Raw genomic sequence first — 24,797 nt, 5'->3', positions numbered from 1 at the left:
TCACATTATGAAGTAAAGAGCTGTGATTAACATCCCTAAATTTGATATCAGGTTTAATACCACTTACCTTCATAATGTGATCCACAGAGATGAATAATATCTTAGTCACTAATATCTCATCCATGATATATAAATAAACAGTGAAAATAAAAACATTCAGTATCATACAAACTCTCAATAAAATAAAACATTTAGGTCAACAGTGGGTTTCTGAATTCTGATTAGATCCACAACATTGTCACATAGAAAGGTAGTGATGTCATATGACATCACTCAGAAAACAATAGAAAATATTTAGGTTAGAATCAATATAAAGAAATATTTTGAAAAAAAAATTGCAATACTTCTTTCTCAACTTTCTGAATTTTAATATTCACTATTAATGATTTTGCATATTCCATCACTGGGTAAAAAATAAGCTAATTACTGTCTGCTATATATCTATTTTACATTGTTAAGCAGCAATTAATTGCTTACCTAGTGGTAAGACTGCATGCTCTCTAAAAATAAAATACTGAATGTGTATCCCTATTGTTTTATTTGTTGTACTGAATTAAGGTAGTGATTAGTGATAAAACAGGCATTTGTAATGGCCAGCATTGCTTAAGGTAAACAGAAAAACTGAGACAAAAAGCACAGAAAACAGAATTGGCATCACATAAATAAAGTTGACAATTAGACAAACTTCTCTTCTAATTTTTTTTTTACTCATCAACTAAAAATTTTCACTTGTCACAGACAAGGCAGATGAGTGCATTTTTCAAGCCCTGCTCATATGGTATATAATAAACAACATATACTTTTTTAGTAAATACAAATATATGATACAATATTATACTTGAAAATAAATTTTAAGAGAAAATGAACAAGTGAATTCTTCATTCGTCTTTTAAAAAGAAAACTAAATTATATTAAATATCCAAGTTTATAATCCTATGTATCTAGAATATTTTCCTCTGTACATACATTACTCAGAAAAAAATATTCTAGATAGAGGAATGTTGTACAGAGGAAAAAAATATTTTCCTCTGTACATACATTACTCAGAAAAAAATAAACATATAATACATGCACAACATACACAGAGACTGTGTGTGAAAATATAAGACATTAGTTCAAAGTCAAATGAGACACACTAAAAAAAAAAAATCCTATTTCATAAGGTTAGGTTTCAGTCACTAATATTACTAGTAATAAAAGATATTGCTGAATGAGCGAGCAAGGGAGCAAAAAAAAAAAAAAGTTTACACTAACTTTCAAAAATAAAACCCTTCACATTCTAAACAGAATCTATTTTAGAACAGTAATCTTTATAATGGCAAACCAAAAATATTCAAGTTGGAGAATGAAAAGGAGTGTCTTTATATATTTCATATGAACTCTGTTATAACTTGTTGCCCAAATAAATTAGCTCATCCTGTCAGAGCCAAATGAAAGGAACTGCTTCACAATTATATTCAACATTTAAAATAAATAAATAAATAAAAAACAGAATTAACAGCAACATAATCCTTACCTTGGCATTAAAAATGGTATCAGTTCTAACTTATTTTTATCAAGAACATGTTCTTTTTTTCTAACTTCTTTTTTATAATACATTCCAAAAAAAAAAAAAGTTGGCAGATATACTTTAAATAAAATATAAAGCTGCAGGAAGAAAAGTTTTAAAAAAATGAACTAACTTTCAACATTTCTATATGTTAAGCATCAGATCTATATATACAAACTAACATATAAAATAAACATATATCTTGCAGAATACTCTGATACTAGGAAGCACCACTTGGAAGAAAAGGAGCTTTGGTCCCAAAAAAACTGCATACAGAAAATTAAAAAAAAAAAAATGGAAAAAATTATATAAAAAATAGAAGAAAATATCATTGCAGAAAATGCAGATCATAAATCATTATTAAAACTAAATTCTATTTCTTGATATTTAAAGTCTTAAGAATAGAAAATATCATGTAATGTTTGAGCATAGGAGCTGATCAATTCTGTACTTGGAAAAAACTCACAATTTGTTTGTGTCTCTGTATCCATCACTGATATTAATGAAGGTCTACTTGAAATATCAAGTGTGTGAGGCTGGGAATTTATTAAGTACTGATATGGATCAGCTGAATGCTCATGTGAATCAAGAGAACTAAAATCAGTCTGAATTTCAATTGAAAGTTGATCAGTTCCTTCAAAAGAATTACTTAATGAGGTAATATTATCCCATGGAGTTTGAGTCTCAATATCAGAAAGTTCTAGCTGAGAGAAAAGAAAATCTTCAGTGGTTTGAGTTTCCATATTAGCTAGAAATCTTGAATAGTCAATGTTGTCAATATTACTAGTTTGTGTTTGTATGTGTGTAAAAGAAGGATCTCCCAATTCCGTCTGTACAGCTTGCTGCACCATAGTATCTGGAAGAGCTGTAATATCCAACTTTGGATCAGTCTGGGTTTCTGTGTTTAAGTATGCAGATTGCACATTTGACATATTTTGTCCATGAGCATTTGCACTTCCTGAACGAAATGAAAGGGCACAATTATCAGTTAACATAGGCATCAGTGATATATCAGTATTCACATGATTATGAGACAGATCTGTACGTGCATCTTGTGTTAAATTTTGAATCATTTCAAAAGCCATATCACTTCTGTTGTCTTCAATGGTAGACCATGGAAACATCTGTTCATCTGTAATTGTTTGTGAATCACAGAGATCTTTATAATAAAAACTATTCCTGGGACTGGTCTGAGTACTGGAAGAAGACCGTGCTATTGAAGTTAGAGGCATTTGTTTGGTTTCACCAAACAGCATTGTTTCTAAACTAGACCAAAGGGACTGGTCGTTGTGATCATTATTAGTTGGATCTTCAATACTACTTTCTGCAGAAACAGCTACTGAATTTCTTTGGGATCTACTTCCAGGTTTACGTTTAATTTTGTTCAAAGCACTCTCTACTGTTTGTGTATGTGTGCTTTTAATTCGAGTAGTTTGTTTCTTATTCTTGATGCGTGTAGAACACTGAGATCCACGTGACTCTTTTTTTGATAACATATCTGCACTTTTCAGTGATTTATTTAAAATGGAGCTACCAGATGTCTGTGTTTCAGCTATTGCTCTTATTCTTTGTCTTTTAGTTTTTCTTCCTGTTTCACTTAGTGAATGTGGTGCAAAGTTTAATTTCTCCTGTTCATTATTCACAGCTGTATCACTTATGCTAAATTTTCCACTCAAAGGAACTTCAGGATGTAATGAAGTTTTCTGGTTATAACAAGAACAATTTTCTGTTTGTACAGCTATTGATGCTTTATGTGTTGTTGCATTGTGAGTTGTTGCTAACTCACTCAGTGCTAATGCAGCAACTGTCTGAAGAGGAAGAGTACTAGAAGGTACAGCTTTGGGCAAAATTGGTCTTTGCTTCTGACTAGGACAAGATACATTGGTGGCAGCAGTGGTGGTAGTGGAAGAATTTTGAGGAATACCAGGTTGAACTACAACAACTAATGGAATGACCAACTGCTGAATCTGTACACTACCTGGAGATTGCCTGAAACATAAAATACATACTGATATAAATATGAAGGTAAACATTATATGGCACTAAAATATTTAATACCTTGTTTATTATACATGGCTAACTTTAAAGATCTATACTACTCAGAATGATATGTGATTTATAATAAAATATTTAACAAAAGTTTAAGTTATAATTTATGTGTGCTTCCCGTCCAGTGGTAGCAAATCATATCCAACTTCTCATTTTTCGTTTACATATTAGACAATAGCCTGTGATGGCAAGACCCACATCCCCTCTCACCTCTGGAAACCCAATTTGGTTAGTAATGAATCAGAGGGCAGTTAATTCCATCTCCACAGCTTCTGTTCTATCAAATGAGAGCTATGGAGGCAGAACAGAAAGTGTAACCAACTAACTGGTCTGTGGGTTTGATTGAAGAGAGGGGGGGGGGACTGTTTCTGTGTGTTCAAGTTTTTGACCAAAGCAACTAAGGCCTAGAATGAAATATATTATACATATTATATTAGTGTTCTTTCTTTGTGTTTGAAAGGATGAAACTCTGCCACATCCATATGAGATTGTAGCTCACCTTTGGTTATAAAAAAAGCTTATAAAATATTTTTCGTATTCTTGTTAGAATATGAACCAAATCTTTCCAATCAAATGTCTCATCTGTCTTTGCGACTATGCCACAGAAGCACTTTTATATTAGGGAGAGAGAGAGAGAGAGAGAGAGAAAGAGGGGGGGGGCACTGTTTCTGTGTGTTCAAGAAAATGTCAATTTCATGAAATGTAATAAATGTTTCAAACTGTAGACTTACAGAAGCAAAACTGGCAACTTTAAAGTCTTAATTTCAGCATAACTAAAATGTTGGCCATGAAGGAAGTATGATTGTTAATGTATTAATATAATGGCAACTCTGCAGCAGAAAGAACATGTTTTCTAAGTTGGAAACATCTGTTACATGAATATGATTGTTCAGAATTCATCAAAAGAGAGTTTGATGCAGAATTTTTACTTATACCTATCATTTATTCCTGATATAAGCAGTTTAAACAGAAAAGTTGCTTACACAAAAGAGAAAAAAATGTAAGAAGAAATCATTTTTGTTACAACATTTGCAATATGACGAGTAGTGACTATAACAATGAACACCTATAAAGTTTTTAACTTCAAAGTATAGAGCTGCTAGCTCAGTTGGTTTAGATGAGTGAGCCATTTGGAAAAAATGGCTCACTCATCTAATGGGATTCAACTGGGTTGGAAAAAACCCAGTCGAATCCCATCTCTGACATGAAGAACCTTCATGAGGTGTTTTCAATCAAATGGTGAGTTAACTGGTCTCAGATACGGAAGTGGGGTTTTTTCCCTCCCAGAAATTCTAGTTTTTCATCCCTCAAAACAGGTAAACTGGCTGGAAGAACACATACAATATTACAATTATACAGGCACCTCCATGATGAGTCTGAAGACTCATCATGGAAGATCCAATTTATCGTATCTCTCCTTGAACCAATTAACAGACAAAACACTCACAAATGACTCTGGCAACCCATTCCACTCATTCACAACTCTCCAAGCAAAGAATCTAGTTCCCACCCCTATTAACCACACCTTTATTCAACTTCTAGGGATGACCCCTCGTTCTGTTCCTTCTATATCTTCTGATCCTATAAACTCTTTAAGCAACTTAAATATTTCTATCATATCCCCCTCTTTTTCTCCTATCAACTAATTTCTGCAATCCACACACCCTCAATCTATCCTCATAGGGAACATTCCACAGACCACCTTGGTCACTCGCCTCTGAATCTTTCCACTGCATCTTCATTCCGAAAAAACCCAGAGGACCAGACTTGAGCACAGTAATCCAAATGTGGGCATATGAAGGCCTTATAAAGAGGAATAACAACTTCCTTATCTCTACATGTTAATGTGTTCTTCAATGGCCAAATAATCTAATGGGCTACCTTAGCAATATGTCCTCTAAATTTTAACTCTGTCTATCATCATCTCTAAATCTCTAGCTTCATTTATTTCCTAGAGTACAGTGCCATCAATGCGATACAAGGCTTGTAATCTATTTATCCCAAAATGCATAACTTTACATTTCTTGACATTAAACTGACACCCATTATCTTTTACACATACTGACAGCCTATTTAAATCATCCTGAAAGTTCTCCACATCACCTTGATTAACTATTATTCAATCTAATTTTGCATCATCAGCAAACAACAGAATATTTCCTTTCAGGTTATTTGTATATCATTTATATACAAATTAAACAGCAATGGTCCCAGCAATGAATCTTGCAGCACACCACTAGTCACCTGTTTTTGCCTGAATATACAGGCATAGAACACTTTAGCAATAAGGATTAACCAACTTATTCTGTCAAATCTGGTTTGGAATACCTGCACAATGGAATGTGGGTTCACGTGCAAGTGTAAATCAGAAAGGTAGGAATATAAAGTATAAAGACTATACTTTATAATGAATGTATAACTTTGTAATAATCCTGTGGAGTTCTGATAAATATTCTGATAAACAGACACCTAGAACAAAAATGATATTAAACCAACTGATATAACCACAAGAAAGAACATATCTTAAAGCCCTTTAACCCCCATGTTTCAAATTATTTGATTTATTTGATAATTTGTTGTTTTTCTTTTAGGATATATAAGAAGATATGTCAGAGGTATTGAAGAAATTCGAAGATAATGAACCATCATTAAGCTGCAAGAAAAGTCCGCAATTAAGATTATTATTACGGGCGACTCCAGGGAGTCCTTAGACTCATTGAGGGAGGCCCTAAACATCATGTCCACACAACTATATGACATTCTCACAGTATCTATCATACCTTGCCTTGAACTCACTCACCGTCATAGCACCCACAACAGACTATGGCAGCTTATTCCACTCATTTACCACTCTAAAAGTAAAGAACCCAGCTCTAACATCCTTGCTAACCACATTCTTGCCCAGCTTCCATAGGTGTCCCCTAGTTCTCCCACCATCAGTCCTGATCTCAAAAATATCCTCTGAATTAATCCTATAGAAACCCTTAAGCAATTTGAATGTCTCAATCATATCTCCCCTTTTCCACCTATCAACCAATTTCTGCAACCCACAAATCTTCACCCTGTTCTCATAAGGTTCATTTCATAGACCTGCTATCAACTTGGTCACTCGCCTCTGGATCCTCTCCACCTCCTCCCCATCAAGAAGAAACCTAGGTGACCAAATCTGGGTACAGTAGTCGAGATGAGGTCTTATCAAGGCTCAGTACAGTAGTACAATAACTTGCTTGTCTCTGCTCGTCAAAGTATTTTTCAACAATCAAGTGAGTTGATGAGCTGATTTAGCCACTTTTGCAATGTACCCCCTAAACTTCATCTCCCTATCCACCAACAATCCGAAGTCCCTGGCCTCATCAATCTCTTGGAGTACAGTTCCAATGTGGTATACTGCTGCTAATCTTTTCACCCCAAAATGCATAACCTTACATTTTGTCACATTAAATTGACATCCATTCTCCTTAGCCCAGAACTCCAAACTATCCAAGTCATCCTACAAGATTTTGACATCTTCTGCATTCACTATTGCCCTATCCAACTTTGCATCATCAGCAAACAAATGAACTCTTTTTCTTAGATCCTTCCCTATATCGTTAATGAACAAATTTAACAGCAGTGGTCCAAGAACAGAACCCTGCAGTACACCACTAGTCACAGGCCGTCTTTTGGACTCTACTCTTGAATAAACTACTCTCTGATATCTCTCCATCAATCACCCACCAACCCTATATCCATTCCCATATGTTGTAGTTTACGGATTAGAATTCCATGTGGTAACCTGTCAAATGCCTTAGCCAGGTCCAGGAGAATCACTGTAAATCCATTACCCTTATTCAGCCATCACTGTGTTATAAAACTTGAGCAAGTTACTAAGGCATGATCTACCCTTCACAAAGCCATGCTGTCCCCCCATACAGTATTTCATTTTCATCAATCCATTCCTGTATTTTTCCCTTGACTACTTTCTACAAGACCTCGACAACGACTACTGATATGCTGATCAGTCAATAATTTGCAACATTAGTCTTGGATCCTCCTTTATGCAGAGGAACTATTTTCCCCTCTTTCTACACCTTCAGGACTAAACCAGACCCGAGGCTGAGATTAAACAACATGGTCAAGGTCACTGATAATTCTTTAGCCGCTTCACATAAGACCCATGCTGGTATACCATCCAATCCCACAGATGTATTCACATTAAAGTTCTGTAATAGACTATTCATCTCCACTTCATTCATCACAATTCTCATATAAACTAATGGTTCCTTAATTTTTTCAATGTCACCATCTGGATGATATACTCTTGCAAAGTGCTCGCTCAGTAATTCCACTATATCGACTGATTCAGTGACCTCCTTACCATCGTCATTGCTTAAAATCATCCTGCCGTGTACAGTTTTTTTTTTGCTTGCAGCATATTGGGATTATCTTTAGCTTGCATAGCTAGTTTCTTTTCATAATCCGCTTTTGCTTTTTTTTTTTTTTTTTTTACCACACTCTTTACCCTTCTGGCCTGCGCTTTATACCGTTCGTGTGCTTGCAGGTCACCTTTCTCTTTAAATTCCCTCCACAGCTGTTTCTTTTTTTGCAGCTCAAGCTTAATGGTGTTTTTCATCCATTTAACCACTACTTTTTTTACTATTTGGACCCTAGGTATACAATCAGCCATAACCGCCAGTAAATGCTCCTTGACCACTTCCCATGCTTTATCGACATCCAGCTCTTGCAGTTTTACATGCCATGGCACTGATCCAAGCAATCTCCTAAGCTTGTCATACTTGCCAGCACGGTAATTCCACATATACCCTGTCTTAATCGAAAATTCCACACCTTTAGCCACCTCCCAAGCCTTATGATCACTCTCACCAATAGGTGAGAACATGGTCATATTCGTTACAGTCAAATTCTCAGATGCTATTACCAGGTCAAGCACTCTCAAACCCCTAGTATTTTCAATTACATGCTGTCTCAGATAGTTATCCCTTAATAATTGAATAAAATCCATTTCCTTCTTCACGTGTCCTCTCCTCCTTCCAATCAATGTTACCATAGTTGAACTCCCCCATAATAATTATCCTCCTTTCACTCATTTCATCAATTTGTTTATGTATACTATCTCCACCATCTATTCCATCACCTGGTCTATAGCCTCAAATGAGCTCTTTTCACTATCCTGCAACACAACTTCAATTCTCCTTGGCTGCAGTTCATCAGTAACACCCCCCCCCCCATTTTATTCTCTCTGTCCCTCCTAAACACACAATAACCAACACATTCTATCCCACTAACTATATCATCTTCTGTCAGCCATGTCTCACTAATGCCAATAACCTGTGGCCAGGAAGAGCCAATCAAGGCCAAAAATTCTTCCTTCTTGTTCCTAATACTCCTGGCCTTAGTATACATGAAATGCAGAGGTCCCTTTGTCCCACCCCTATCTTGATGCGTTATTCTAACCATCCCTGTAGATTCACCCCATATCTATCCCTAAGATTCACCAAACTTTGTGTGAGTCTTTAAGGGACTGTGTCCCAGCACATCCAACAGTTGCCAGATGGGTGGCCAAGTTTAAAACTGGACATCCTGAGACAACAGATGCTCCCAGGTCAGGAAGACCTTCCACAGCAATCATGCCTGAAAACATTGATGCAGTGCTTGCCATGATCCTTGATGATAGACGAATAACTCCAAAAACACTGCAAAGACTCTGGGGATATCCACGGAACAAGTTGGGATCGTTATCTACCAACATCTGGACATGCAGAAGGTCTCAACGAAGTAAGTCCCCAGATGTTTCAATGTCAACGAAAAGAGAGAATGTGTGCTGTAATCTCAAGAGATTTTGGGTCATTTTGAGAAATCGGGTGCAAATTGTTGGACTCATATTGTGACTGTTGATAAAACATGATTCTTCATCACTATGACCAAGAGACCAAACAACAGTCAATGGAGTGGAGACACCCCATTGAATGGTTCTCCAAAGCCAAAGAAGTTTTGAACTCAAAAGTTAGCAAGGAAGGTTTTTGCCATTGTCTTTTGGGATTGGATGGTGTAATCCTTACCAAGTACCTCAAGCATGGTGAAACTGTTACAGCAGCAGTTTATTCGACAGCTCTGAAGGAAAAACGGCATGGTAAACTGAGCAGAGGTGTGTTGCTTTTGCAGGACAATGCACCTCCTCACGAAACCCAACAGACAACATACAACTTGGGCTTTCAATGTCTGCTTCACCCATCCTATTCACCAGACCTGGCCCTGTCTGACTATTTCTTATTCCCAAATTTAAAGAAACTTGAAAGGAACAAAATTTACCACAGTTGATGAAGTTATATCTGCAGCTGAGGACTGGTTTGTGCAACACGTGAAAGACTTTTTTTTCTCAGAGGACTGCAAATGATGTAGCAGCATTGTAACAAATGTATAACACTTCATGGGGAATGCTTTGATTAATGTGCAAGTTACATGGTTCTACCTGAATTCCGTCATGAAAATTATCACAACTTTTCAGCACACCCTCATAATAATGAATGTTGTACATATAGCAGTTTATTTAATAAAAGAACTTCTGAACACCTAGAGGAGTGCACCTTCTACTAACTTTACTTCATTAACACAGCACAAACCAGACAAGAATTAAACATTGGAGACAAGTGGCAAACTCTGAAAAAAAACAGTGATTTATCATCATCAAATTCCTGACATATACCCTCAGGGGATGTGCAGGATCATATGAAAAGTTACATCATTACTAACTTCCTATAAACAATTTTCCTCCAGATTGGCCTATTATCTTTCATCATACAAATATTATCAGATCTTATCTGCTTTTAAGACACCTTTTACTCTTTCAATCCACCTACATCTTGGTCTTCCTCTCCCATTCTGTTTAAGTGGCCATACCACCTGAGATTAGCTCTGCTAACTCATCCCAGAATGCTAACAATGTCAAGTTCTTTCCTGCCTCATTTTTAATATGATACTGCCATTGATGCCATCTGTTGTCTTCAGTCTTTGATCAAGAGTTTATTTTTAACAAAGCTCTCAGATCCATAAGTTAAAACTGGTTTGAACACTGTCTTGTATACAGCTACTTAGTGTTTTGACTAATCTCTCTCATTCAATATAAATTTATTCTGTTGACTTCCTACCATATCAGCTTTGCCAATTCTGCTGTCTATTTCCAAATTAAATCTGTCATCTAAACTAAAAATTGTCCCTAAACAGCTGAAATATTTTATTTGTTCTACAGATTCACCATTCGGGATGCAGTTGATGTCTTCAATGTTTCTGCCTATTTTCACTGTCAGTCTTTTCAAAGCTGATTTTCATACCAAATTTATTATAGCAGTTATTCAATTTGGTCAAGGAATCCTACAGACTTGTTCTGGATTTATTTAGGAGTATAAAATCATTTGAATAAAGTAAAGAGCTGAGAACACCTCCAATCTTTATATCAGGTTTAATACCGCTTTCCTTCATAATGTGATCCACATAGATGAACAACAGTGGAGACAATGTACACCCTCATCGCATACCTGACTTAACATTAAACCATCTTCCTGTACCTCTTTCAATTCCAACTGCTGATTTATAACTCAAATATAGACTATGTACTGTTTGATATAATGTTCCATTTACACCATATAACTGGAGCAGTTTGAAAAGCTTTCTTCTTGGCACATTGTCATATGCCTTTTCCAGATCTACAAAACAAATACAGATGCTCGTTATATTTTCATGATTTCTCACTATTTGCCTTAAAGTGAAAATTTGATCCTGACAACCTCTGTTTTGGCATGAACCGAGCTTCTCCAATTTTTCTTAGTCCTTTCTCAAGCATAAATCTAAACAGGAATATTCAGCAGAGAAATTCCTCTGTAATTCTCACATTCAGCTTTATTCCCTTTTTTTATAGATGGGTACGATGAGTGCTCTACTCCAATCATCTGGAATTCAACCTCTGACCAGGCCTTCTGAATTATGCAGTGCAGACACTGTAAAACTTTTATACCTCGTATTTTAGCATTTCTGGTTTGTGATAATGTGCAGTGATTAAACACTTTTATATTTGAAGAAGTGGATGGCCATGCTGATCAAAGCCGAGTTAGATGCAGTTCATGGGAACTCTACACCAGTATTAAAGACTCTTTATTTTTGGATAAATAAGTTTAAAACGAAGATGAAGCACGCTCCGGATGCCTGACTGAGATCACTATGAAAGAAATGATTGACAAAATCCATGGTATCGTTATGGAAGACCGCTGAGTGAAAGTGCTTGAGATTGCAGGCATCTCAACTGAACAGGTGTATAATTTCCTCCACAAAAAATTGCACATAAAAAAGCTGTGTGCATGCACGATGGGTGCCATGATTGTTGACACAAGATTTTTTGTGTCAATTCATGACTGTAGACAAAACATGGATCCACCACTACACACCTGAGTCCTAACAGCAGTCAGAACAGTGGACAATGCCTAGTGAAAAAGCACCGAAAAAAGCAAAGACTGTTTTGTCAGTTGAGAAGGTGATGGCCACTGTTTTTTGGGATTCCCAGGGAATTATCATGATAGTCTATTTGGAAAAGGGTAAAACAATAACAGAAGTCTATTATGCATCATTGTTGGACCATTTAAAAGAAGAACTAAAGAAAAAATGGCCAAGATTGGTGAACAAAAGAGTGCTATTTCATCAAGACAATGCATCATCTCATACATTGGGCATTGCAATGGCAAAATTGCATGCACTGAGGTTCAAATTGGTTCCACATCCACCGCATTCTCCAGACTTGGCCCCGTGTAACTTCTTGTTCTGGTTTCAGGGCAGTTCGTCCAATCAAAATCTCGCCCATTACTTTTCTCTTCCAGTAGGACATTTCGTCCAATTGAAAATAACTGGACGAAATGCCATGAAAGCACCTGGGTTTGAGGTTATTCATCCAATTCTTAACATTAGTCCAAGGAGTTATAAGTAACTTGTGATTATTAATAATAGTCAGTTGATGTTAACATTTTTTGCTGAATATGGCAGAAATTGTGATGAGTGACAAGGGTAAACCAATGCTTTATCTACAAAATTATTGTTATCATTTTCATTCTTATAACAAGAATTTTATTCTTGTTATAAGAATGAAAAAATAAGACTAGATGGTATTGGTGATGCAAGGTTCGTGACAGTTGCAATGCTAGGTGCATCAGAACTGCCAGTTTAGACAACATCGTGGTGTACAAAGATGGCAAGGACGATCACCAACATGAATCGGGCATGGACGGAGAGGTTAGGAAAGAAAAATAATCTAAAGAGAAAGGCGCAAGACAACATGCATAGTCCACCCTCACACATTATGCATATGGTTATAGGACAAGTTCAGTAAGATGAAGTATTACTTATGTTGCCAGAGAGGAAGAGTTTACGGAGGCAAGTCAATAGATGGCAGAACACTGAGAAGCCTCGTACTCTTGCAAGTTTGGTTGGTGTTGAGATACCAGTAGAATATCAAGTAACGTTAAATCATTACAGATTTCTTTTTTATGATTCTGGTGTACAGGACGAGGATCGTCTTCTTGTTTTTACCACAATGGAGAACCTAAGATTACTTGGAGCGAGTGACATTATCTTCTCCAATGGCACATTTAAAACTGTGCCCTCACAATTTGCTCAGTCATTTACTATGCATGGAATATTTCGAGAGCATGTCATGCCTCTGGTGTATTTTCTAACTCCCGCAAAAACTAAGACTACATATCTGTCAACATACCAGCATGTTGTCAACACCGCAAAACAAGCAGGAATCACTGTGAATCCACATACTGTTATGATGGATTTCGAGTTGGCGAATATGAATGCTGCACAGGAGATATTTCCTAATGCAAATATAAATTGTTTCTATTTCACTTTTCTCAGACCCTTTGGCAACATATGGCGGCTTTGGGTCTGTCACAGAAGCATAAAGTAGCAGGAAGCCCTATACATGAAGAAGCATCAATGTTGTTCGGCTTGTCTTTCGTGCTGATCGACTATGCACTCGAGGTATTTGACTACATTGCAGAGTGTTTCGGAAGACCTGGAAGGAATGATAGAGTATGTTGAACGTGTTTACATCAGAAGGCATCGGGGGGGGGGGAGAAAACCCTCGCTTTCCACCCGAGGTATGGAATGCTCATGATTCGGTCATCAATGTGACACAGAGAACCAACAATTCTGTAGAAGGTTAGCATAACCAATTCCAAAAGTTGATGGTGGTATACCATCCATCGCTTTGGAGGTTCATCGATTCCCTGAAAGAGAAACAGAGGCAGAATGAACAAGATATAACATACCTACCTTCTTGGAGGTCAAAGAAACAGAGCTCCTGTGAATAGCCAGTACCTACATAACCAAGAACTCATTTTCTCCCTAGTACAGCAATATCCTCAGTACAAGGCTGAAAACAGACTCAACACGTACCTGCGGTCAATTGCTTATCGTTTGAAGGTGAACCCAGCAGAGGAAGTCAATGAGGAAGACTAAATTCTCCAAACTCCGCAGATTTCAAAATCCGTTATCTCATTTTCACATCCCAAATAATTCTGTTTCTTTATTTGATTTGTTATAATTAAATGCTCACATACATATCTTGTAGAAATTTGTACAAATTAAAACAAGTGGCTCAGAATCACTCTTGCATTTTCACTGCTGAGTGGAAAAATCCAAGTTGGACATAGTGATATATATAGTGACAAATTGAGGTTGGACAAAATGACTGATGGGACAAATTGATGTTGATTAAAGTTGATGGTGGTGTACCATCCCTCACTTTGGAGGTTCATCGATTCCCTGAAGGAGGAACAGAGGCAGAATGAACAAGATATAACATGTCTGCTTCGACAAATTGAGATTGGATGAAATGTCCGACTAGACGAGTGTTTCCTTCGACAAACTTATAAAAGGACGAAAAATAATGGACCATCCGCCCTCACACCCTTGTTCCCAAACTTAAAAATTTGGCTCCATGGGAAAACATTTTCTTTGAACAAGGATGTCATCAAGGCTGTCAACAACTATTTTGCACAATTTGGCAAATCCTACTTTTTTAGATGGGATGAAAAAGATGGAGACCGTGTTGAGAAATAGATGTGATTTTTTTCCAAAATGTGTTTAACTTATTTTTTTTTACCAAACTTTTCAAAGGATCCTCACAGTACTTAAGTGTATGGACCATGGTGTTGAAATTGTACAAATGAGAAGGAAAATCAGTACAGTTCTATGTGTGCTGCTTTAGTAGTATGCGCAATGTCAAGTCGATAGTCTATCTCCAACCAGCTTCTCTGAAGCATGTCAGGGGGTTATGGAGGACACAGCAGCAGAAATGCAATGTTTCAGGTTCTCTAGGATGCCACTTTAGTTGCATAGACTGTGTCCTTCACATATCCTTACAAGAAAAAAAATCAGCAGTCTTCCACATCTGATCCACCGCTGAGGGAAGACCCTGTCAAGAGTTGCATGGACCTCCAAAGGCCTGTGTGGCAGCTCACCATCCTGTTGAAAGAGAATGTGTGGTTGCAGGTCTTTGAGTTGTGAAAAGACGAAATTTTTCAGCATGTCGAGGTAAATCATTCCTTCAATATTGCTTTCCACAAAAAGGACCAATGATAGCATTTTGCATTACACCACACCAGATGTTTACGTTGGGACTGTCACAAACGTGTTCCATGACACAGTGAGGATTTTCACACCCCCACATTCCTGACATTGTGCCTGTTCACTTTTCTATTGACATGAAAAGTGGCTTCATCTGAAAAGCAAATCTGGGAAAGAAGATCTGGATTCTCATCGACATGTTCCAGAATTTCATATGCCAGCATTACCTCTTGTGGCTTATCATTTTGCTTGATTTCCTGCAACACCTGCACTTTGTATGCATGTAGACGCAACTTATGATAGACGACCTTGTGAACGGTGAAACAGGATATTTGCAGTTTTCGTGTGAAGCACTCATAACAGATTTTGTCGTGCTTTGCACAAGGGTCTCGAGAATCCTCTCTACCTTCTCTTCCGATTCATTTCCTCCTCCATGTTTTGAAATGCTTCCTATCATTAGAAAATTTTCTTTCCACAAATGGATACTCTTTGAGTCAGGTACTGTCTTTTTTTGTGCATCTGAGGGAACTTACGCAGCACTGCTTTGATTGATTTCAGCTCAGCTATTCACCACACAACTTATGCTTTCTCTGTCCTTGATGACATGTTTAAAACTACAACAACCCTGTCCAGCAGCAGCAACACAGTGCCGCTGCTGGACAGGGTTGTTGTAGTCTTAAACATGGAAACTTGTAGTCTTTGGAATGTTTGAACAACCCAAACCTTGCTTATTTCCACATTTTGATTTTTTACCCTTTTTTGAAACTGGGGAGGTCCAATGTGGACACCCTGGATATTCCAGATGGCATTCCTGTTGAGTGTTTCCTACCACCAAGCTATCACTGTACGTTTCATTTAGCAATCTTTCAAATTACTCCACACATCAAGAATATCTTTATCCTCAGTTTTCATGTCTCCTTTATTATCTGTAATTCCTTTAACAGTACTCTTTCCTCTATTTCTTAGCTTTTTCAACAGCCTCCAAAATATTTTACCACCTTCCTGATATTTATTTTCAATGTTCTTTCTAAAGTCTTCCCATGATTTTTGTTTAGCTAATTTTATGCAATGCTTTGCTTTCTTACATTTTTCTCAGTATCCCAAAAGAGCACAAGGTGACTTACTTACCAGGAACTTGCAATATATCTTCTTTTCCTTGACTGCTTCTTTAACTTCTTGAGTCCACCATGGAGTTCTGATTTTTCTATCATTGAAATTACCTCATCACAGGCCTGAATCAAAGTTTTCTTTAGGGTTTGCCACTGAATATCTAAAGTTTGGTTCTTATTTTCAAACTCAGTTTTTCTTGAATAATATTTGTGTATTTGGGTCTACAGTTCATAGCTGATAGCTTCAACTTGCATTCATTTCAGAAGTTTCTCAAATGCTTCTTTTCAATATGATATTCAATTTTATCCCGCTCAACACTAAATGGTGATTCAAATCCTCTGTATACTCGTGTGAACCAGTGGGAAAACATCACTGTCAACAATAACATAGTCGATGAGACTTCTTATTCCTTGCTTCTTCTCTCCCTGTGAATCTGCACATTTTTATATTGGAACATGGTGATGATAATAACTAGTTCATGTCCTGAGCAGAAATCTAGCAGGTACTTACCATTATTATTAGTTTTGCTCTTTTCTCCAAATTTTCCCAAAACATTCTTATATGTCTGGTAATCATTTCCTATTCTGCTGTTTAGATCTCCAAGGACCAATTTTCCTTTTTTGTTGTGTCAGCTGCTTTCTCTAATGCCTCAAAAAATTCCTCCACTTCTTCCTTAATATAGAACCTTCTGTAAGACCATAAGCACAAATGTTTCATTGTCCAGTTTCCCATTCTGATATTAGCGATTTAGCCAAGGAAGCAATGTAGAGAAGTTGTCTGCAAGGATAGAAAAATCAAAACTCCATGGTTACTTGGAAGTTAAAGCAGCATTCATGAAAAGAAGAAAGAGCAAAAATTTTCAGCAAGTAAATCAGCATCTGCTCAGAGAATATAGAGAAAAATATAAGACAGCAAAGCAATGTTTAAAAACAACTAAATAAAAGTCATTGCAGAAAAACTTTGGCACAAATATAGAAAATAAATATCAGGAAGTGAACTCAACAGCATAAACAATGCCCTTTGGGTAGAAAGGCAGGTTTTAATACGAAGAATCTACATATGGGGATTTTCAAGAGAAGGCGAGTTGGCTAGTCTCATATGGAAGATTTTTCCCTCCTGGAAGACAGGCAAACTGGCCAGAAGACACATGCAATTTACAGACATAACAGACAGGATTAACTTGCATAACAAGTCTTAATTAGGTTTCTAAGATGTAAACTTCTGTGGGCTTGACAGACAATTGAGCCTAACATGTACAGGAAGATTAGATGGTGGAAAAACATTCTGGATGCTATCTGGAAGCTTAGAAATGGAGGGAGGGAAAAACTGTAAAAGGAATTAGAGATCATGAAGGTGACATGAAGACTTAAGATGGAGATATTCTAGATAGAGTACTTACTTTAAAAAAATTACTAAACAAAAGAATAAATGATAGAACAGTGATAGTAAACATTCAAGAAGAATGCAGTCAAGCACACCTACATAGGCTAGAAAAACTTGAAATGTGAAAATGTAGCCTGAGTAGATGTTATTCAACAAGAAATGCTTAAATATGAAGATAATACAAGTTTTATGGTAAGGAACTGTGACCTTCTGACCATAATTCAGAAAGAATGGCCAGAAGGTCAAAATGTGAGAATTACAAAGGAATTTCTTATTGAGTGTTCTGCATAAAAACAAGCTAGGTTCAGGTCTGGAGGTTGTGAGAATCAGATTTTCACTATAAGATGAATAGTTGAGAAATCATGGGAATATAACAAGGATCTCTTTGAGTTTTGCAGATCTGGAAAAGCATATGACAAGATACCAAGAGAAAAGCTGTTCAAAATGCTACAGTTATATAGTGTAAATGGTATATTATATAATATATATTATTGTATTATATAATAAAACTTTTTTTTTTTTGGAGACTGAGTGGGAAGTTCAATCTCCACTGGCAGCCAATCAGAGATAGCTGGCCCAAGGCTATCACTAATTAAGCAGCACACAGTGAAGAGAGACGGCTCAACGAGTGCCACCATCTTGTGATCCCTAACCCAATATATTTAATGTCTGAAATAATGTGGGTTCTAAGGTCAATTTTCTTGGGTTTACGGGACAAAAAACCAGAGTTTCCGGGAGAAAAAACCCGCTTGCCGTGCTAGAAATCGACTAACTCGGGAACCAGTCGAAAAAAGGCTTAGAAAAATTTCCTCTAGTCGATGACTAGATTCGAAACAAAGTCATCCTTCGTGCAGTCATGCGCCGTGGTATGCAAACGGCACATCTTTTTTTAAAAAATCAGCCAACACCTTTTTATTCCTGTATAGGGAGTAGACAAGGCCGTTTAGCCCTATCTAAATTTTGGAGACTGAGTGGGCATTTCAATCTCCACTCCAATCCACAGTCTCCAAAAGTTAGATAGGGCTAAACGGCCTCGCCTACTCCCGATACGGGAATAAAAAGGTGTTTTGTATTATATAGTATATAATACAAAACCTTATATGGAGTTTAAAGGCAGCAGTTAGAATTACAGAAGGGAAGAAGATGGTTGAATCTTAAATCTGGTTTGCATGAGACAAGGGTGCATATCATCCCACTGTTATTCGTCATCTATACCAGTGGTCTCCAAACTTTTTTGATCGCGTACCCCCAAGACAGTAAAAATAAATAGCACACATCCCCAATTGATTGAGCAAAAATCTATTGTAATAAGTATTATAAAGAGGAAATATGCCTTGTATCATCATATAATAATTAAAAACGCTAGATATTTTTACACATTATTTTTATTATTAACAGCTTACAAACATATTTATTACAATATTTAATGTGAGCAATGGCCTTGCATTTCTTTCATAATTTCTTGAAATTCTGGTTTGATGACTTCTGATACTGCGATACGATGGTCTGGTTCGAAGTTTAATTTATTTCGATATTTGGTTTTAATACCTGTCATTGCAGGAAATGATACCTCGCATAAATAAGTAGAACCAAACGGTAGGAGTGCAACATTTGCTGTGTTTACTTAATTGCTATACTCTGACTTCAGTCCCATCCCAATTGTGAAGAGATTTCTGTTGAAATTCGTTTTCAAAGGTGTGTTGTATCTAATGTCAATTAATTGCTCTTGAAATTTCAAGTAGTCTTCTTGATAATTTCGAACTTTCTTGGGCAAGGTTTTGTTAAGTTTCAGATTAATGTTTTTATCACTTAATTTGACTGATAAACTTGTTTGAATAGAATAATCAATCCTATCTTTTTGTTCGTCTGATGTAGAAGTACTATCATAATTATCTTCACTTCGCAGTTTCTTTGGAGGAAATTTTTTTTTTAACCATTTATCCATTTTGTGAGGGTTAATTTGTAAAATTTAAATATAATTCATTTACTATTGATAATATCCAACACTTTTAAAAAATGTAAGCAATTTTGATAATATTAATTCACTATTTCTAGTGTAAACGTAAAAGTAAGCACAAAAAGGCATTGGAATTGCACAAAAACGATATATACTAAAAATTGTTAAACTTACTACTAATAATCAAATAATTAATACAACTGTGGTGTCATCTGTAGATAGCAGGATAACTAAGCAATTTTCCTTCTTTAGTTGGGCTTGTCAACACTAGAATGCTCTACAAACAATGGCAATGATAAGGAGCAAGAGATTTACTCCCTAGTTTTAAAAAACATGACAGCTTTGCCACGGACGATTATGTGTGCAAAGTCCCCCAATGTGTGCTACTCTCAAATTTAAGTTTACAGATCTTTATAACGTCTTTGTCTATATTAGATATATGTTTAATTGATGAAAGAAAGTAATATAATATTCTTTATCTTTAATTAATTACTTAATTTTTTTCCTATCAATATAAAACTTTTTTTTGACGTACCACCTCCACGTATTGACTAGCATACCACACTTTGGAGACCACTGATCTATACAGATCAATTATGAAGAAATGTGGGATTAAATCTGATATATCAAAATTACAGATATCTGATTGAACTCTTTAAACAGATCATGCTTAAAGAGCTCAATAAATCCAGTACAGTCTTCAGAATTTACTTACTACACTGAATAACTATAATAAATTTAGTAGGAAAATTAGCAATAAAAAATGAATAATATAATCACGTAAACACAAGAAAGATATTTAATTAACCAAATATTTTGGTCTGGAAATAGCAGACCATCTTCAGTGGCACTACAAGAACAGTTTTAAAAAATATATACAAGGTGGAATACTAACAATAGATCATTTAAAAATAGAACAAGCCACGTGATGTTATATCACTAAGTATTAAAAGGAATATTTTTAAGCAGAGACATGATTGAAATAAAGATATTAATTAATAATACTAAATAACATAAAATTAATATGAATTAATGAGTTATCCCGATTAGACTTTCGATAAAGATATGCAGTCATTCCGATTCAGGTTAGGACGATGGAGTAAGGCCTCTATGCTTTCTTTGAATAAACATTCAAAATTATAACAGGATCTATGTAAGAGGCGAGGTTTCGACCAAAGGATGTTGTGGTTAATTAAGAGGTCACTACCCAGACCAGTTTCAACCTTTTTTGAGGTCTCATCAGTGAAAAGGTTGAAACCAGTCTGGGTAGTGACCTCTTCTCATAATGTAAAAGAATATATATACATCTCTTAGGAGCTGGGTTTTACATTATGAAAGAATATTAAAGTTAGTGAGGGAGCTTGCTCCACCTTTTGCATGCAGCTGCCCTGGTGTTGTACTATCCAAGTGATCATTTACACTTGGTTCCACCGATAGTTTTTTTTCGGCATTGAAACTATGGATGTCGATGGATTTCGACCCTAGTTTCGTACCTGGCTATAAGATAAAATGGGATTTAACATCTCACTCTTAATTAAAAAATTCGCTGGTAAAATAGCCTTTCAGCTTATTATCTTTATAGTTAACAATAACAATATATAGTACACCACTTCGGCAATTCGATAGTAGGAGTATGTAAGTTTCTGTTCACTTAAAATCTTGATATTCCAGGTCTACCTACTCAATGATGAGACCTCAAAAAAGGTTGAAACCGGTCTGGGTAGTGACCTCTTCTCATAATGAGAAACAATATATATGCATCTCTTAGGAGCTGGGTTTTACATTATGAAAGAATATTAAAGTTAGTGAGGGAGCTTGCTCCACCTTTGCATGGAGTTGCCCTGGTGTTGTACTATCCAAGTGATCATTTACACTTGGTTCTGCCGAGTTTTTTTCGGCATTGAAACTCTATGGATGTCGATGGATTTCGACCCTAGTTTCGTACCTGGCTATAAAATAAAATGGGATTTAACATCTCCCACTTAATTAACAAATTCGCTGGTAAAATAGCCTTTCGGCTTATTATCTTTGATGTTGTGGTTAGTTTCAATCCCGTGCTGAGCCAATCCAGATTTTTCAGGTTTGTTGTGATGAATGGAGGATTGATGTTCTTGGATTCTTTTTTCAAGAGAACGTCCAGTTTGTCCAAAATAGGACAGATCACAGTTGCAGGGAATTTGATAAACTCCAGAAAGAGACATAGTTGAGCATTTGTCTTTAGGAGAAGAAAAATGGGAAGATAATTTGTTAATAGGTGAATACGTAGCTGTTAACTCATATGTCTTAAGAATTCTTGCGATAGGTTCTGAAATCCCGGAGATGTAAGGAATTGGAACTCGACGTATTGAACGGTTCACAGGTCGTTATGTTCTTAAAGAATCAGCCCATCATCCTTGTCAAAAAACAGGAATCATAAGATGTCTAATCAGAAGAGCCAAAACTAACTGTTCTAATTCTAATTTTCTACAGAAAGAACTTTCTACCATCCAACAACACATGAAACTCAATGGCTTTTCCGAAAAGAGTACTCAACATCTTCGATTCTTATAATCCACCACAAAACAACAAAGATTCAATACGTCGAGTTCCAATTCCTTACATCTCCGGGATTTCAGAACCTACCGCAAGAATTCTTAAGAAATATGAGTTAACAGCTACGTATTCACCTATTAACAAATTATCTTCCATTTTCCTTCTCCTAAAGATAAAACGCTCAACTATGTCTCTTCCTGGAGTTTATCAAATTCCCTGCAACTGTGATCTCTCCTATTTTGGACAAACTGGACGTTCTCATGAAAAAAAGAATCCAAGAACATCAATCCTCCATTCATCACAACAAACCTAAAAAATCTGGATTGGCTCAGCACGGAATTGAAACTAATCACAACATCCTTTGGTCAAAAACTCGCCTCTTACAAGATCCGTTATAAATTTGAATGTTTATTCAAAGAAAGTGTAGAGGCCTTACTCCATCATCCTAACCTGAATGACTGTATATCTTTATCAAAAATCTGGGAAAGTCTAATCAGGATAACTAATTAATTCATATTAATTTTATGTTATTTAATATTATTAATTAATATCTTTATTTCAATCATGTCTCTGCTTAAAAATATTCCCTTTAATACTTAGTGATATAACATCACGTGGCTTGTTCTATTTTTAAATGATCTATTGTTAGTATTCCACCTTGTATATATTTTTTAAAACTGTTCTTGTAGTGCCACTGAAGATGGTCTGCTATTTCCAGACCAAAATATTTGGTTAATTAAATATCTTTCTTTGTTTACGTGATTATATTATTCAGTCTTTATGTCACAAGTATCCTTAAAACATCAGCAATAAAAAAAGTCAAAAACCATGAACTAAGACAAGAAGATTGAAAACATCAACTGCATCTTAATGGAGAACCTACAGAACAAGTAAAACATTTATTATTTAGGCACAATTTCTAGTGAAAATGTTAAATTAAATATTGACATAGATAACATGATTAACAATGGTGGTATGGTTGGCAGTAAATGGAATAAATTTATATAGAACAGGGAAATTAGTCAAAGCACAATTAGCTGCATACCAATACAGTGCTCAAATCAATTTTAACTTATGAATCTGAGATCCGGATTACAAATAAAACTGATTAAAACTGAAGACCAGAGACACGAGTTTTTAGAAAAATTAGGGAAGTGAATGGATGTCATCATCCATTTACTTCCCTAAGTGAATGGATGATGTAAGTGAAATAAATATCATTTAAACAGAATGAGAAAGGAAAGGTGAGGAAAACAAGTGTTTCCAGGATGGCAGAAAATATCCAGAATAAGATCAAGCTCTATGGTTTGATATAGCAAGAAGTGCCTAGAAGATTGGAATATAAGATCTGACAATTTGGAGTCCTGACAGATAAGATGTTAACGTTTCATAACACTATTAAACATAGAATGTTTGATTACCTTCTCTGTGGTTGTCGAATGTGAGGAGGGAGACTATGCATGTAGCGGCGTGAATGGGTAAGAAGAGACTCTCGAGAAGAATACATATTTCCACAAGAGCATTTCCACTCTTGGCCACAAGTAATTTCATGATGCTTGCGAAGCCAATCTAATCCAAATCCTTTACGACACTTTGAACATGAATATTTTTTTTCTGCGTGTACCTTTGCATAATGCTTAAAAAAAAAAAAAAAAAAAAAAAAAGAGATTACAATTAATTAATATTAATTTTTTTCTTCTCTTGTAATTTATTTTTATTCTAAAACGAATACTGAAAACAAAATTATATATACCACTCCATCAAAAGTTATAGAACATGCAGATATTAAAACAAAATTTAACGTATTGTACTGCCTTTGGCTATAATAATTGCTTCAATGTATTATGGAAGAAGTACTCATTTCTGATAAAAATATCACAGTACTAATGAGGAAAGCCATTCTGCATTCTAGTTTTTATCTCAATGATATGATATTAGGTTCAGTTTATCTGTGTTCTAATTTTATTCTCTTCAAACCACATGTGCAAGCATGACTTTGTTACCTGTGGTATTATATTGTTAAAAAGTATAGGCAAGTATCATAAAATTGTTGCAGTGGCAAAGACACTGCACAATTATTCGGAATGTCGATGTACCTAATAGTGATGGCTACCTGCAGTATGACTAGTATACTTAATTCACACAGAAAGCATCAACCCCATCATTTAACCCTGCCACTTACAAATTTCATTATAGGGACAATATAAAAAAACGTTTTCAAATGTGAAAATAGCACACAGTGGCTCACTGATCTGCAGGACTAATTTCCATCGTTTCATAGAACATGTTTGGTGTGCATTAGATCTTGCCAATAAATGAGTATTCATTTTAACAAAGGCTTGCATGTAGTTCTACAAAAATTCATAGCATGCAGCTCTCGACAGTTGGGAAATGCATATGATGTTCACACCTCCCAAGAGATTTTCCACAATTTGAAAGGAAGAGGAGATAACCACCTTTCTCAAGACTGGTTATTTTCTCTTCTATTATTCTTCTTTTATAAACTTTTGTAAAATGCACAAATTAAATTGCATTTATTTTGTAAAAATAAGTTAGGTTTAAACATGGTAAGTTGCCAGCAATAATTGTCATTTGTGCAATGTG

At 35.8% G+C, this 24,797-nt stretch overlaps 1 protein-coding gene across 2 annotated transcripts in view; it reads right to left on the bottom strand.

The window, feature by feature from the left end:
- Positions 1 to 685: 685 nt before the first annotated feature.
- Asciz (ASCIZ zinc finger protein) overlaps positions 686 to 24,797 on the bottom strand; it is a 68,057-nt gene continuing 43,945 nt past the window's right edge. For both annotated transcript variants that reach the window (XM_090397549.1, XM_090397548.1), the window contains 2 exons: positions 23,615 to 23,829; positions 686 to 3,538 (listed from right to left, as the gene is read on the bottom strand). In XM_090397549.1, coding sequence (XP_090253675.1) covers positions 1,945 to 3,538; positions 23,615 to 23,829 — 1,809 coding nt within the window. In that variant the 3' untranslated portion in view covers positions 686 to 1,944. The remainder of the gene's footprint in view (positions 3,539 to 23,614; positions 23,830 to 24,797) is intronic.

Source organism: Typopeltis vanoorti, chromosome 9 (genome assembly GCF_054136105.1).
Source record: "Typopeltis vanoorti isolate ZY-2024b chromosome 9, IOZ_Tvanoo_1.0, whole genome shotgun sequence".
In the NCBI taxonomy this organism is placed as follows: domain Eukaryota; kingdom Metazoa; phylum Arthropoda; class Arachnida; order Uropygi; family Thelyphonidae; genus Typopeltis; species Typopeltis vanoorti.
Note: the sequence above shows the minus strand (reverse complement) of the source record. Positions and strands in the feature narration are given on the sequence as shown.